The following is a 15658-nucleotide window of genomic DNA, read 5'->3' on the forward strand; positions in this document are numbered from 1 at the left end:
ACAGATGAGATAAACAGGTTAATAATAGCTAAATCTACCATAACTCCACTCATATGAATTAAACATGATCAGGATGTTTTTCACCACACAATTAAAACAGTGAAAACATTCACAAGAAGTGTTGTGCTGTGGTATTTTTTCAAGATTACCGTTAAAGGTTACAGACTGAGCTGAATTCCCTTTATCATAAAATAAACATGTGCTGTTGGAACAGAGATTTCGCAAACCTTTATTTCAGATTCCGGGAATCAATGTTTTTCTGCCAAGCACAAATTTCCCTGGCAGATGCTCAATACCTCATCAGATATAAATACTCCCTGCTCCAAAATGTACAACACACTCAAGAAGGAGAGATTGTAACCATCACTGCAGAAGATGAATATTATCAACAAAATGTAAGTTATTGTATTCTTTTGTAATCTATCTCTTTGAACACACCTGACTATAAATCTCTCTTCCTCAGTACCAAATATTATATACCTAGGATGAAAAACATTCTAGCTGAGCCTTGACAATACTTACAGCAAAAGGGTAACAATTTGTAAGTGTAATATTTATTTTACAATGAAAGGTCTGATCTAATATATTTTAAAATGCTTTTAAACTTTGTTGAATTTTCTAATAATGATCCAGAAATTATTTGTCAGCTCTAGTAAATCAAATGCTTAGTTATCTAACCCTGTAATTGAATATCTGATTTGTGTACAATTTGTCATTCTTGATCCTTAAATGGCAAATGAAACATTAAGTGTTTTGTTAATTGTGTAAATCTGTTGTTGTTTGAAGGATTTCTCTGACTCTGCTCCTCTTGGCTGCATCGGCCTGTCTGGCTCAAACTGATGAAAGGATGAAACGCTCTGTGTCAGGTAGCATGCGCTAACAAACACAAACATGCCATACACAGATAAACATGGTGTCTTAATTCAAAACCAAGTTCTAGTTTTTACATCATGATTCAATATTTGATGATTAATATCTTAAGTCTACAGCTGTACAGTACCAGCAGCTGAGGCTGTACTTTAGCACAGTGTTGCCTCGGGGTAAATGCTAATGTCAACTACTTACAATGATAACATGCTGAAGTTTAGCAGTTATATCGTTTCCCTAGTTCACCACATTATTTTAACATACGCTTACCTTTGCTGATTAGCATCATTTATTAATTAATCTTGATATAAAATATTTATTTAGCAACTTTTCAAAAACAATGTTACAAAATGCATGCAAATAAGGAATAAAAGAAGAAAATTAAATAAAAAGTAAAAGATTAAATTAGATAAAATTATTTAAAACTTCTAAACATTCCATCGGTTAAGAGGAACCCATAATATGAATAACAGATTTTGAGAGAAAAAGTGGATATTGAGTTTGCCTGCATTAGATTGTCAGGCAGGGAATTCCACTTCTATAAACCAAAGTAATATACAAATAAAAAAATGTACCTGATAATGTCGCTGGATGAATTTCACTCCAACCCATAACATAGGTGTGGAAACATTTCACTCAATACCATCTTCCTCATGGTGCTGCTAGAGGAATAGTTAGGGGATCATCAGAGTCCCTTAGACAAATTGTCTGGGAACAATGAATGTCTGTCCAAAATGTTTGAGCCAATCAAACCAGTAGCAGTCAAGAATTGTCACTGGAAGTGAACTTAAAGTGAACACTTTGACCAGTTGGTTGCGCTAGAGGAAAAGTCTGGAGAAAACTAAAGTCAGTCAGATTCATCCATTGTTACCTGTACCTGATTTCAAGGAAATCCATTCTATAATTGTTGAGATATTTCAGTCTGGCCAAAGTGGCAAACCAACGAACTATTTGATCTTTACCTCGTAACTCAATTAATAATGTTAAACTGGTTATTGTGGCTTTTTACCAAAACACATCCTACAGAGTGAAATACTTTTAAGCTGGAATCATATATAGATATAAAGTCAGAATGTATAACCCCATCTGTGTCTATAGTGACTAAACAGCAGCATTTTTCTTCAGAACATATTCAAGTGGGTCCAATGGACCAAAGGCTCCAGTTCTCTGAAGCTACTGTTTTAAACTAATGGCTTCTCGACAGCTGCTGTTCAGATGGATAACTACCGCATGAAGTGACACAGGCTTTCCTGCAGGCTCTGAGGGCTGGGCTATTACTTTTCATTTCAGATAGTGTCCTTCATCTGGCTACAAAGCTACAGTATCTGACAGGGAAATCGCCTGCTTCCCTGCTTCTCTTCAAACATCCCTTAAAAATAAGAGACGTCTAAGAGATGGTGCTTAACTGACTGGAGGCATGTTGATAAATAATTTGTTGATGGCACATTTTCAGTAAAAAGACGAAAATAATGAGAGAAAACATTTAATATTCATGAAGTCTCTCTAATGCATCAAACTAATTAGTCATTAATTAATTTAATTGCGCTTGTAAGCCATTGTTTCTTGTGTTGATCACATCGATCAAACAAGACACCAGAAATAATTATTGGTCATGATGTAGAATAACCACATCTGTGTACTAATCATGTTGCATTACTCTAAAAAGAAGATCACTTGAACCAGTTTTCTTGATTATATCAGCCACATATAAAAGACTTGTGGATCAAAGCACAGCAAGTGGATGGAAAATACAGGCCACTGTTTCTGGAGGAAACCCTTAGAGCATGAATGCATCACGCTCACCAGCAGATCTGAAGAAGTGATAACAATATGATTTTTAATGCAGTGCATGTGCTACAACGTGATAACCTAAGTGCCAAGGAGAACATATTTTATTAAATATTTTTAGGTTCTATGAGAGGGAACAAATATGCTGTCAACAGTGTTTAACACAGATTAATAACTCAAAACTGGCGAAGCGTTCTTAATATCTCAGCTCTAAACAGCCATCTTGGATTTAATTTAAGTAATTAGTTGGTTAGCTAAGCTTAATATATTCAGGAGGACTCTTTGAGATTTGAAAAGAAAATGAATATCAAAGGTTGTTTTTGTGAAATGCATAAAAGTTGAAAAAAGATAGAATGAGCTTTTAGTTTGATAATCAACATAATCAAAGAGTGTAGACTGTAACCAGGAGGAAGTCTGGTTTTTGGTAGAGTCATTGTCCTGCAAAGATGATGATATTTAATTTAAGGAGCCTAATTTAAGTCCTTTTGGATCCGCCTTATTGACCATTTGGGGACTTGATTTTTAAACCACCTACAACAAGCCCATTTGGGAAGCATCATTTTTAACAAAATGTTGTGTTTACCTAATTCACATTGTAGGTCATAAGGGGAAAATATCTGTGATTATGAAACAAATTAAGAAAAAATCCTTCAAATGCAAAAACAAAACAATACATAGATACAGATACCGTATATAAAATATGAGTTAACCTGTGCTTTGTTTATTACCCAGCATCCAGGTTGGCATCACCCCGATCCAAAAGAATGGTTGGGGGGACCCTGGCTCCTCCTGTCCCCTGGCAGGCCATGGTCTACATCAGTGACAGCATGCTGGACGGAGGCTATGCAGGCGGTGCTCTCATCTCTGAGCGCTGGGTTTTGACAGCTGGCAGGAACCTTTTTGTCAGGAAGAGTCGACCACACACTCAGGGCAAAGATCCAGTTGTTCCTAAAGTGTACTTGGGAATCACTGGGCGGGTAGAAGCTGATGCTTCCAGAGAGGTTGCTGTAGAGAAGGTGAGCAGGAAAGACATTTGATCTGAAATACAAATCTTTACCTCTGCGGCCGCAATTCAAACGCATGTTGTTTGTGATTAGTGTGTGGATTTCCATAGGTCCCTATAATGCAGTCCTGAATTGCAGGAAATATGTAAAATTGAATGCACGGACAAGTAAATTTTCTTATTTGTCTATCATGAGTTTGTTCTATTTCTTAAAACATACCATATTTTTATGGCAGCACCATTATAGCAAATAGAGAGAAAAATGTATGTCTTTTGCATCTTATGCTCATGACTCATTTCCATTTTCCACATAGGATTTTTTCCATATCCTGTAATCAAGCAATCATGAGAAGATGGCTCATCTGAATTGTCTTTCATGTTTTGCCAGTGTGACACAGCTACAGTGTCAAGGCAAGATTGTCTGTTTTTCAGGATTCTTGATAAAAGCCTTTAGGAAGTTTGAGACTTGCGTAAGGAGGATTTTCTCAACCATAAAGGAGCATGTAATCCTAAAAAATACAGATAAGGCTGGCAATATTTTAACTATCGACAAATCCCATGCAAAGACCAAAAACCAGAATGAATCGATCCCAGTTGCAACAGGAGCATGTTCTTTGCCTCGTTACTATGAACATGGCCACTTTAGTTTATTTTGAGTTGAGCCAACATACTTTACACCAGGGGTTCTCAACTTTTCGGAACTTAAGGCCCATTTTTGATTGATGAAAAAATTCAGAGGATCACCTTCCCAAATAGATGAGAGAAAAAATGACAAAAAAGGAGAAATTAACTAATAAACTGGGCAGTTAAATTTGGTATGCCCTTTGTCATAATTTCTCACCACATGCTTTGTAGCGTTTACTGCTGTCTCGCCCGTCACTTTTTCATATGAAAACCCGAACCATTTTGTGTCACTGCCGGGTAAAGTTAGCTAGCTAACAGTGGCATGACACGTTTGTCTCTTCCTGATGATTTGTCGTGATTGGCGTTGTGATTTTCAAACATAACCGAACTTTTGAACTCATTATGCATTTTAATTATTATTATTATTATTATTTTTATTCTGGAGGTCATTTAGATATGAAATTACCTATATAATTATTTTTTTTGAATCTTAACATTTGGCAGTACCCCAGCGGCCAACTAGATGTTGCTCTGAGGCCTCCTAGTGGGTTGGGAATAGTAGCTTTACACTCTCCTGATATCAGCGGTACTCATTAGTGCACCGAATGTGTATTAATCTCCGGGTGAAAATAATCCCAGTCAAATACACTATTTACCCCTGTATGAGTTACTTTGAGTGACTATGAATTTTTTTTTTCTAAATTTTTTTTGCCACTCGACTGTGCTATACTTTATTCTAGACCAGTTTTTAAAGGTTTTTGACTTCAGTACAAACAGATGGGCTTTGAACTGAGAGGCTGGGGTATTTCGAAAAGTATGAATAACTAAATCATTGTTGGTTTTGGTCTTTTCATGGGATTTGTTGACTGGAACAAAAATATAGAATATCACCAGACAGTGACAAGAAATGGTCACCAAAACATGCAGTCATCTCTTGTATTTTACTTCCCCTCGGGCAGGTTGTTCTCCATCCTGGCTTCCAGAACCGATCTGATTGGGACAACGACCTGGCTCTGATCCAGCTGAAGGAGCCTGTGGTTATGACCGATAAAGTGACCCCCATCCCCCTGCCAGAGAGAGGACATAGCCTGGCAGACACCGTGAGGGGGTCAGGGGTCATCCCCGGCTGGGGCTGGGGGATCCTCCTCACCCCTGCTACATCACTCAAATACCTCGTACTTCCCCTGGCCAATCACTCTGATTGTAAGGCAGAATATGAACGTATCGAGTTCACACCAGCTGTAGACGACAACATGTTCTGCACCGGACCCACCGAGTATGAGGAAAATGTTTGTTTTGGCGATGCAGGAAGCGCTCTGGCTGTCACAGATGCTAACACTGGGGACATCTACGCTGCAGGGATCCTTTCCTTTGACAAGTCCTGCAAGAGGCACAAGTACGGAGTCTACATGAAGATTTCCTCGTATTTGCCCTGGATCCACAGCGTCATCAGAGGAGATACAGAGAAATCACCTGCTCTGCGCTCTGATGCAATGTCTAAGATGTATTCACGGCAGCCATAGAGCTTCAGCCTTTTGATTTTGTAGAGAAATCATTGTAAGGTCCTGAATCAGTGAATTTTATTAAACACTTGAAATATTACCACTAATGTGTTCTGTAAGTTAATGTTGTGATCGGTAAGGAAAAAATGAATAAAATCCAGTATTTTAAATTCTTCTTGTTTGCCATTATACAAACTACTTGCCCTCCAAAGAACAAAATCATCATATCCGTCAGCAAATGGCCAGAAACATGTTTAGATTATAGCAGCAGTAGTAATTATAAAGGAGGAAGTAGTGTGCCCTTGTAATTAACTCAGCTTCCTTTTCCATTATTTCCACAACTACTACTATCACTTGTCATTTTTACAAATGACTCGATTGTAACTTTATGAAAGCCTTCCAAGAAAGACTGCAAGTGTGTGCTGTTATCCGCACGTATTACTGTGTCTCGCCCCTCTATGATGGGATGTGTGTGATTGTTTAGAACAGCTTAAAACATTTACAAGTGGGATGTTTGGTTCTGTGGTTGGATAGGTGAACAAAATATTGGACTTTGACACAGGAGACTGCTGTTTGCTTCCTGTTCTCAACTGACATGACTGTGATCTTTCGATAACCTTAAGCAAATATTGTGTCATTTCATTTGGAGGCCTTTTTGATTAAAAAAATCAACTAGTGTGCCCACATGACGCATTTCACTGGTAGACAGTTAACTTTTAAAAATAACTTGAGGGCTTCAAAGGTTGGAGCGACATTTCATCATGTGCAGTCATCAGCGTGAAAGCAAAAGTTGACGATGGAATAGAAATAAATGACACAACTCAGAATCTGATTTTTCCAAGTGTTGCTCACACATGTTATTTTTCCCCCACCAGTAGCAGTAGGACTTGAAAGATATTTTTGTCTGACAAATGTGTCCACTCTGCCACAGATCATGAACTGCCGAAACAACAAATGCTTTTCTCCAGGCCAAAAAAGTGGGGTGTTGACAGCTGCCCGTCCAGCCAGTACAATACTGCAGAGAAAGATAAGAGGGGAGGAAAAAATCTAAAGTGAAAGGCAGAGATAACTGGTTAAATTCCTCTGGGTCTTTTTCAGTGTAGAATAAGAATATACAAGCTCAGGTTCAGGGGATGGGAGTGAAGAGGATGACATTACTATCATTATATTTTAATTATAGCTATAAAGATTCAACCGACAGCTTCGACAAAGGAAACCACCACTGTATTAAACCAATAAACCTATTGCAGAAATGTTGCATCTTGATTTCCTGCGAGACATCAGATTACTGTCTCTTCTCTCCCGACCAGCTGCTGTTGACTTCACATGGTGATCAACAGTGACTCTCAATATGCTTTATTTCTATTAACACATGATCTTTCCGAGGAGGTTTGCACATATATTATAAATTATATATGCACCGCTGATTTTTTTTCACAGAAAACAGATGTGTAATGTTACTATGAGGCCCTTCATAATTAAAGCACAAACACTTGTTAAACTGACCTGTTGTAGACATTTTGATGGGGAAACATGAAAGGTACATGCAGAGCAAATATTAGAGTTATAATGATTGCCATAAAGCAAAGTCAGCAAGTGTGTGTAACATATCAAAAGAAAATGTATTTTGTATCTATGATTATTTGTCCCAACTCTATTAGCATGGATGTGTTGGATTGTGAAAATCTGTTCAAATGAAAAACATAGTCGTGATTAAACTCTCTTAATCTTTAGGCAGGCATGAAGTTGAAAAAGGTTTTGTTTTGGTTCAGAGATGGTTCAGGTTAAGGATAAGAATTTGGGCAGGTCGTCTCAGAACCACAGTGAGATCCATAAGAAGTCTTCAAGGGGTCTTGAATGGATGTCTTTTGAAAGAATAGTGTTCAAGTCAAGTCAGTTTTATCTACGTAGCCCAAAATCATAAATCACAAATTTGCCCTTGACTCAGATAGGGAAACAGTCCCAGTAGAGTTCAGATACCTTGTAGGATCTTTGATAAGGTTCATAGAGGATTTTAGCTTTTGACAACCTGATTTGTGGACGTTTTTACTTTTTATTGGCTATACTCTGATTTGGGTCTCACAGCCAATCTTTCACCAGCGGTTGGAAAATTATAACCACGCCCCAAACCTGTAAATTATAGCATCTGATTGGAGGAATTTGTTGGCCCGTTTCAAATTCTCACTTGAGGCACTAACTGGGAGGTTCAGTTTACTCATCACATCATCAGTCCGTCATGGGCCGGCCGTGCATACATGAGTGTGTCTTGGTTCACAGTTAGTGATACAATATTGGCAGTAGAAAGAGATTTTGAGACAAGCTCTCTCTTCAGCTGTTATGTCAAGATTTGGAGCATTTTTTAGGTTAAACAAAAGTGGAGCTGTTGAAGGAAGTACTTTTAGCAGGTCTGCAGCAGGGTACATGAAGTTCTCCTCTATGGCTTCTAAAATATTAATGTCCCTGTCAAGGAACATTACTCTAAACCAGTCTCAGAATGTACTCTCTCTGGCTCCATCACTGCGGCAGAGCCCCGGCTGAGGTCACAACACGAACAGTCTCTCACTGCATTTTAATCCAGAATTAGCTTGGATGATGAATATTATGTTAGCATGTACTTTATGTAAGACTATATGCGTTTGTTCTAAAACCTTAATTGAGACCGCGTTTCTCAGTTGCTAAGTGTGACAAAAGTGTCAAAAATCTGTGACTAACAGTTCACAGGCCCAACCCCTAAGATGGTAACAACATTTACATGTAACCTGTTCCGTCAGTTAGTTTTTTTAATCATTAAATCAATTATAAGTCAAGTGATTAATATATATGAGCAAATCTAAGTATAATAAATACTGACCAATGACATTGTTAAATGATGTGTTCCTCACCTCTGAAATAGATACTGTTTTAATAAACATCTCACCTGTACATGCACCTCAACTGCATTGTTTTATGCAGTAGCAGTTTTTCCAACACTTACCTTGGCGAGAGAAGCAGTGAGGCATCAACAGTAGATAAGAGTCTAAATCATCTGAAAGCTATCAGTCTGAGGATTAATTTCAGATGCAGGGTAGCATTGTGTGTCAAGATTTTCCAGTCATAAATATATAATAAACATTAATTTGTTTAGGCACCTATTCAAATGTTGAAGGTTGAAATATTGCAGCAGAGATTTGGTGCAAGACTCTTTACTGGTTCTGTAAAGCTGTATAATCAATTTATGATCATGATTATCAGTGTTATAGTATTATTGTACCCATTATTAGATATGCAAAGAAAACATGGAGAAGGTCCTCTGTTAAGATTCACTGAATGTGGCAGTCTCTGATCATTCATCCTGACACGTATAGTGATTGTCGATAGCGTCTCACATTAAACAGAGGGTAAGCATGGAGCAGAATGTTCTGCTGATACCGGCCATCTGTAGATTAAATCATTAAACATAACAAATTAATGGTATTTTTCTGCTGTTTGAAGCGTGATGTGTACTCAGCTGCCAGGTTATGTACTCTGTCCTCATGTGTAACTGGGAAACGGAAGCTTTCTGAGCTTCATCACCCACCTTCGTATTGACTGTACTTACCACACACACAAACACACCAAGCTTTTCACAAGGCAATATTACAACAGATATGTCGTACTGTGTCACTCACCTGTTCCTCTCTGCCTTCCCCTAAGGTCTTGGTAATTTAGATTTCTTGTGTTTGGGTGGTTGTTCAGTTTTAATATATATTCTTAGATTTCATTATGATTAAATTAATTAATTTATTTAAATTCTTATTTTATTTTTTGTTTGTTTTTAGTGTTTTATTATTATATTTGATTATTGTGATTGTTCTACCCTGTGCAGCACCTTGAGATTTCTTTGTATTTTAAAGTGTGCTATATAAATAAAATCCATTATTATTATTATTATTACCTGATGGGCCACTTTCCACTGCTTGCCAAAACAGGATTTACTCCGTCTTTTATTAGTCAAAGATAAGCACATTCACGTTTGCTTGCTTGGTCATGAATGATACTTCCCTTCAAATATTAAACTGATATCATCAGGAAACAGACAAAATAATGAAGTGCCATAACACTCATAAAATCTAATTATTAGGAAGTCCTGTCTGAGCTACTGTAGTGCTGATCTCTCTCTGCTCCTGGCAGTTATTCACAATAATCCACCCTTTTATCTGGATCCTTAAAGGCAATTGAAAAGGCATTTTAGTTGTTCGTTTTTTCCATTATCATAAGAGTGTCCTGTTTAGGCTCAGCTCTGTAACTTTTGTCACCAGTTTAAGCACTTAAATTAGACTGAGAGATTTTTTGATTTTATGATACTTCTCTCATCTACGCCTCTCGGGGATATATTGCAATTTATACTTTACTACATTTGCTATTAATTGTGTAACTCCAACTTTACCGACTACAGCATTATAATGCTACTTTAAATGTCAAATTTAAATAAATGCATTGAATAATATGTTTACACCACCGACCCAGCAGCGGTCCTTGTACAATTAGTATAAATTAAGAAAGTTAACTGCGGATGACAACCAGTGTTTAGAATACCTGTTGTTAAATACAATGTGCTGATTAAATAATCAATAATACGCAATAAGGAGCCGTGATAGTTCAAGTCCAAGAACAATCAAGTCCATTGTTCCATTGTTGAGGGCACTAACAATAACATGCACTTACAATAACATGTACCTATGATAAACTTGAACATGTTTAAGTTGTGTTTAAGTGTTGCATGCACTTTTTAATATTGTTATGTATCACAGTGATTAAGCTGTTGACCCTACCTATCGTTAGATATCCCAATTATTCACTCTCAGGGCCCCCCATCAAGACTGGTTGGCTCAGTTGTGTCTTCAGCAAAAAAACAAAGCCGCACTAAAAGCAACACCTCACCCTTTTGAGTTGTTTCACAAAATTTGTAATCTTGCATAGCCAGACCTATCTCCACAGCGCCGTGTCAGCACTAAAGAATTGGTCTGGCTCCACATGTTATCATTCTGCTATAGGGGGTAAAATTCTCTGGCTTGTTTGTATTTCTTTAAACCAATCACAATAATATCGAGCAGCGCTAGGCACAGGATGCAGCTACAGTGCCCTTGCAAAATATATAGCGCAGATAATGGAAGGGGAAGAGAATGCTGGCTGAAATACGCAGTAGATGTTAGATTTATAGCCACAGACTACAGCCGATGTGTCGGACTACAGAGTTAGAGATGCTGGCTGCAGTTCAGAGTTCTGGAAGCAGTGGATACTTAAATTCTAACATCAGTTATCGTAGATAGTTTGCACAACTTCCCCTATAAAAAAAATAAAGTCACAAGTTTGAAGGAAGGAAGTCCATATGAGTGTGAATTTTTTTGTGTGTTTTACTGCAGAGGCACAGGCTTTTAAAGCTGTAATAGAAAAGAGAAATAAGTACAAGTGGTTCAAGGTTGTGTTTTTGTACCTTGAAAACAACAAAAACATCTGCGTTTAAAGAAAAAAAAAAAGGAGAAAAGTGTTGGTACTTGTCAGTGAGATATGAACAAACCAGATCAGGTAGTTCAGACATTTTAATGCCAATGATTGAAGCTCATGTTCTTCTTTATCCTCTCACACCTCCATCATCCAGGCATACAGTCAGTCACATATGTGGTTACCTGCAGTCCTCTCTAAGTGTGGAGCAGCATTTTCTTCTCATACCAAACCTTGACTGTCGCACCCTCTCATTTTCAGCACAAAACCAACTGTGGAGACTCAATATTTAGCTTTAACAAAAAAAAAAAACCTCAGGGTTTTCTTATACAGACAGTTGCCAGCAACCATTTCAATAATGAATAAGGCAATAAATAAATTGAATGATTGATTATTTTTGATTGATTATTTGATAAGATAAAAATCATCTATGATTCATATATACGTTTAAAAAGCAACACAAGCTGCCTTATTATTTTTTCTGGTTTATTTACCTAGTTTTTAAGAAGACATTTGCAGGATGAGTACAGTCAGTATATCATTTATTTGCTGTCGTGGCCATTCTGGTATCATGATATAATGGATGTTTACAGTGTGCACAAACCTCTCCAATAGCATCTTCTCATGGGTTGTCATGTTACCATTCCACAGCAAAAAAGAAAAAGGTCAGCGCACTTTCAGCTGCAGCTCTGTAAATATGCACCCCTCCTCTAACAACAACAACTAAAGGACTGATGCAGCTTAAAAGAGCTCCCTTTTTAACATTAAACCGAAATGTATTAGTTTCAGACAGGTGGAAGCATCACTCTGAATTAGTAAAATCATTTGGATTCCACAGTATGTGTCAGGTTTCACCCAAAATAATATAATATGGTCAACCAAATCTAAAGGTGATGGTGCATTTGCCCTACCTTAGCACAACTTTACTGGCTATCACTAATAGGTCATTCTGCTTAGGTCATTTTGAAATTGTGTTAAAGGTGTTTTGCAGTGATTAATTACTGCATTTACATACAGTTATGGAACCAGAAAGAGACTTATAAAAAGATTAAAAAAAATTGGTGCAGATGAGGCTGAGATACCCTGATTTGAGTACCTTTCATTTAGGATCGGGCGATATTTAAATTACCCAACTAACAAATTGCTTTAAGAAAACAATGCACAAAATTACCTTCCAAAAACGAGAGATATGCCCATAGATATAAATATCCTTGGACTGGAGACACATCTGTTGCCATATCCATGGCATTTGCATTGATTTTGCTAATGAGAGCGGAAATCTTTCCTGCCGCAGTCAGGGCTACAATTACTAGGGCTAGCTCCAAAAGTCAAAACTCATTGAAAAAAGAAAGATGTAATCATTTCCATAATTCACAACATGTTTTTTTTTTAATCTATCTAAATATTCAGATTCAATCCATATTTGTTGATGTTTCGCCTTTAAATAAAACAACATTTTCACTGCGGTCCACAACGATTTATCCTCCCACACATACATGTATTAACGGGGCAGTCTAGCAGCATACTTTCTGTAGAGAAACAATAGTCTTCTAGTCTCGTTCGACCTGTGAGAGAGATAAACAAGCCCACCTAGTGGCAAGAGGAGTGACATCATGTAATTTCTCTATACATTATCAGACCTCCTGGTACTTTCCCATTCATAACAATCATCAACTGATAATCTGTAGCTAAACTACAAACAATAAATATGATATGATGCTTAAGCGGTAGAGCAGAAGGAGAGAGATGGTCCAGTGTTGGCAAGATGAGCTATGATTTCTAAACATTGTCTTGAAAGTCTGTTGAAAATATATCTATTAACAAGTTGTAAAGAGCTTATTGATTGTAGTTTCTCCCACATATAATACCAGCAGATAATACCATTCATTTTGGAGGACTTGTTAGTGAGTCAGTGTACTGCAGTGTATATGGTTTAAACAGTTTAAATAATAGGGTTATGAAGAAAAATATATGCCTAATAGCAATGCTGCATCTGTTAGGTTAGGAGTTCTTATGTATATTTTTATTATTCCTGTTGGTTTATGATGCTTCCAGCAGAGTTCAGCACTACTTCAATCTGAGCAGAGGTGTTATTAGCAAGAAAAAAAAGCCTGTGTGGAATGTACACAACATTAAACTAATGAATATGGTGTCTTTCCCCTTAATGATGAAGGTGATAATTCAATAATTTGATCGGTGAACATTAACAAAGCTTCTGTGTGGGTTTAATAACAGTAGATAAGTATTTTAACTGCTCAAAATGTAAATGTCAAAACAGGCTAGCAACAATATAATATATATTTATTTATTTTTATTTATTTGAGCAGTCTGTGGTTTTGAACTGTCATGAACCGAGTGACATCAGATTTACCCTTCAACCTCCTTCCCCTTAGCAGAGAGGAAGTATAAAGAAGTGTGAAGTAACTTATCACTTGGCTGAAATGTGTGAGTGTGTGCGCAAAAGCCACAGTCATGTGTATGTGTGAACGTACATGGACTTTATTAGCAGCTGATACACAGTACATCGGAGCCCTTGTCACCTCGATTACTTTGTGCAAGTTTAACAAAGGTCAAACAGATCAATGTCAGAAGGGGAAGGAAGACACAGAGACAAATAAATAAGGAACTCTGGCTTTTGCAACACGTTTTGAAAAGAGCAGACAATATTCTTCATTTTTGCATAAGCTTGAGTTTGAATGTTGTTACTTTTCAATTAGGCCGGCTGACATCAGTAATAAATGTGCACATGTATACGTGTGTGTACATATACAATACACACATGCAATACACAAATGCATTAAGCTGTCACACAGGTCCTTACACACCAACATGAAGTACTCACTGTTAGTAACCTTGCTGTTTGAGTTCTTGTGCTTTTTGTTTACATTTTGATCATGTGGTGTGGTCATGTGTTTTCTGTTTTTGTTTTGAAAAGCCATGTGGCCCTGACTCCACCCTGTCTTTGTTTGTTTTCTCGCCATTTTGTGTGCACACCTTATTTCTGTTTGTGGTGATTGGTTTGTGGGTATTTAAGCCCGGTGTGCCTTGTAGTCTCTGCCAGATCGTGCCAGTTAATACCTTAGCCTTTCCAGCGTTTAGTAAGTCTTGTTATACTCTGTCTGCCTATGATTTTTGTCCTTTGCCTGATTTTTGACCTGCCCTGTTTGGATTCTGTGTTTTGGGTACCTTTGCCTTGGACTCTGTTCTGACTTTTGGATGTTTGACCTCTGCCTGCCTATTGACTACGAGACTGTTTTTGCCCTTTGGATTGTTGCTTGAGAACTTTATTAAATCTACTCTGAACCAAGAGCTGTGTGTCTGCTAGTGGGTCCTTTTCTACTGAATCCCTGACACTCACAGACAGACACACCACCGTAACATTCAGAATAAGCTTGGTATGCATAAGCAGCACACTATTGAGGCATTGAAAGCAAACTAATGTACCAGGCTATGCTGCTATTTATTCAAATCATCTCTACACAGCTGAACAACCATCTATGTTAAAAATGTATGACAGCTGGTCTTGACAGCTGTAGCCTTGTTTTGAAAAAAAAAGTGTGAAGTTTGAATGCACTTCAAGCATCTTTAAAACAATCTTCACTTCTCAAATAAAATCGTGTTCGAATAATGAAGTCGTTTTTCTTTCCTATTTGGCGGCACCAAGTTTTCTGTTGTGTACAAAACAACTTAAGTATGACCAGAAATGTTCTTATTTACATCTGGGGTCTGAACATCCAGGTTTTGATATCCAGGTTTGCTGCTACTCCGATACAGTGGAGGTGAATGGAATCTAATATGTGACGCTTAAAGTGTCAGGCTGGACAATCCACACAACACTCTCCAATCAACAATCAACATTTTGCATATGGACTAGTTATGTTTCCACTGTAATAGGCTTGCAGCAGATCTCTTCTGGACATAAAGCTTACGTGGACAGATTAAACCAAATGTCTTTTCTGCATGATGAGAATGCAAAAGAGGTAAATGTGAGAATTATTTTATTATTCAAGTGACTTTAAAGTTGGTCTTTAAAGTTAAACACCAACAGTTAAAGGGATATTTCACCAATTTAGCATTGCACTCCTATAACATTATGGAATCACAATGGAATCTTACATTTTTTTTAAATAAAAGCTGATCTAAATTGATGGTAGGTAAAGGATATTTTACACCTTCTGTGTTATAGTACGCATTCTTCTCCCTTGTCAAAGCCGGGCATCTACATTACCCAAAATGCATCTTGACTGCCAACAGTTCAGTCGGAGGTTCATGTGTGTTTAGCTAGTAGCAGCTAATTTATCCTTGAGGTTCTAGCTTCAGGCAGAGACGATAAGCCGACTATAGAGATCTGGTAAGCTCGCTTCTTTCTATCTCCACATCACCAGGGTTTTCATTTTCAAACTTGCACTTGAAG

General features: G+C 37.4%; 1 protein-coding gene across 1 annotated transcript; it reads left to right on the forward strand.

The window, feature by feature from the left end:
* The first annotated feature begins 293 nt into the window (after positions 1-293).
* On the forward strand, positions 294-5884 carry hp (haptoglobin). Its single transcript, XM_054611846.1, has 4 exons — positions 294-395; positions 787-866; positions 3388-3671; positions 5242-5884. The coding sequence occupies exons 1-4, from the start codon at positions 376-378 to the stop codon at positions 5803-5805; spliced, it is 948 nt and encodes a 315-aa protein (XP_054467821.1). The 5' UTR covers positions 294-375; the 3' UTR covers positions 5806-5884.
* The last annotated feature ends 9774 nt before the right edge of the window (positions 5885-15658 follow it).

The sequence above is a fragment of the Anoplopoma fimbria genome, chromosome 2 (genome assembly GCF_027596085.1).
Source record: "Anoplopoma fimbria isolate UVic2021 breed Golden Eagle Sablefish chromosome 2, Afim_UVic_2022, whole genome shotgun sequence".
NCBI lineage: Eukaryota > Metazoa > Chordata > Actinopteri > Perciformes > Anoplopomatidae > Anoplopoma > Anoplopoma fimbria.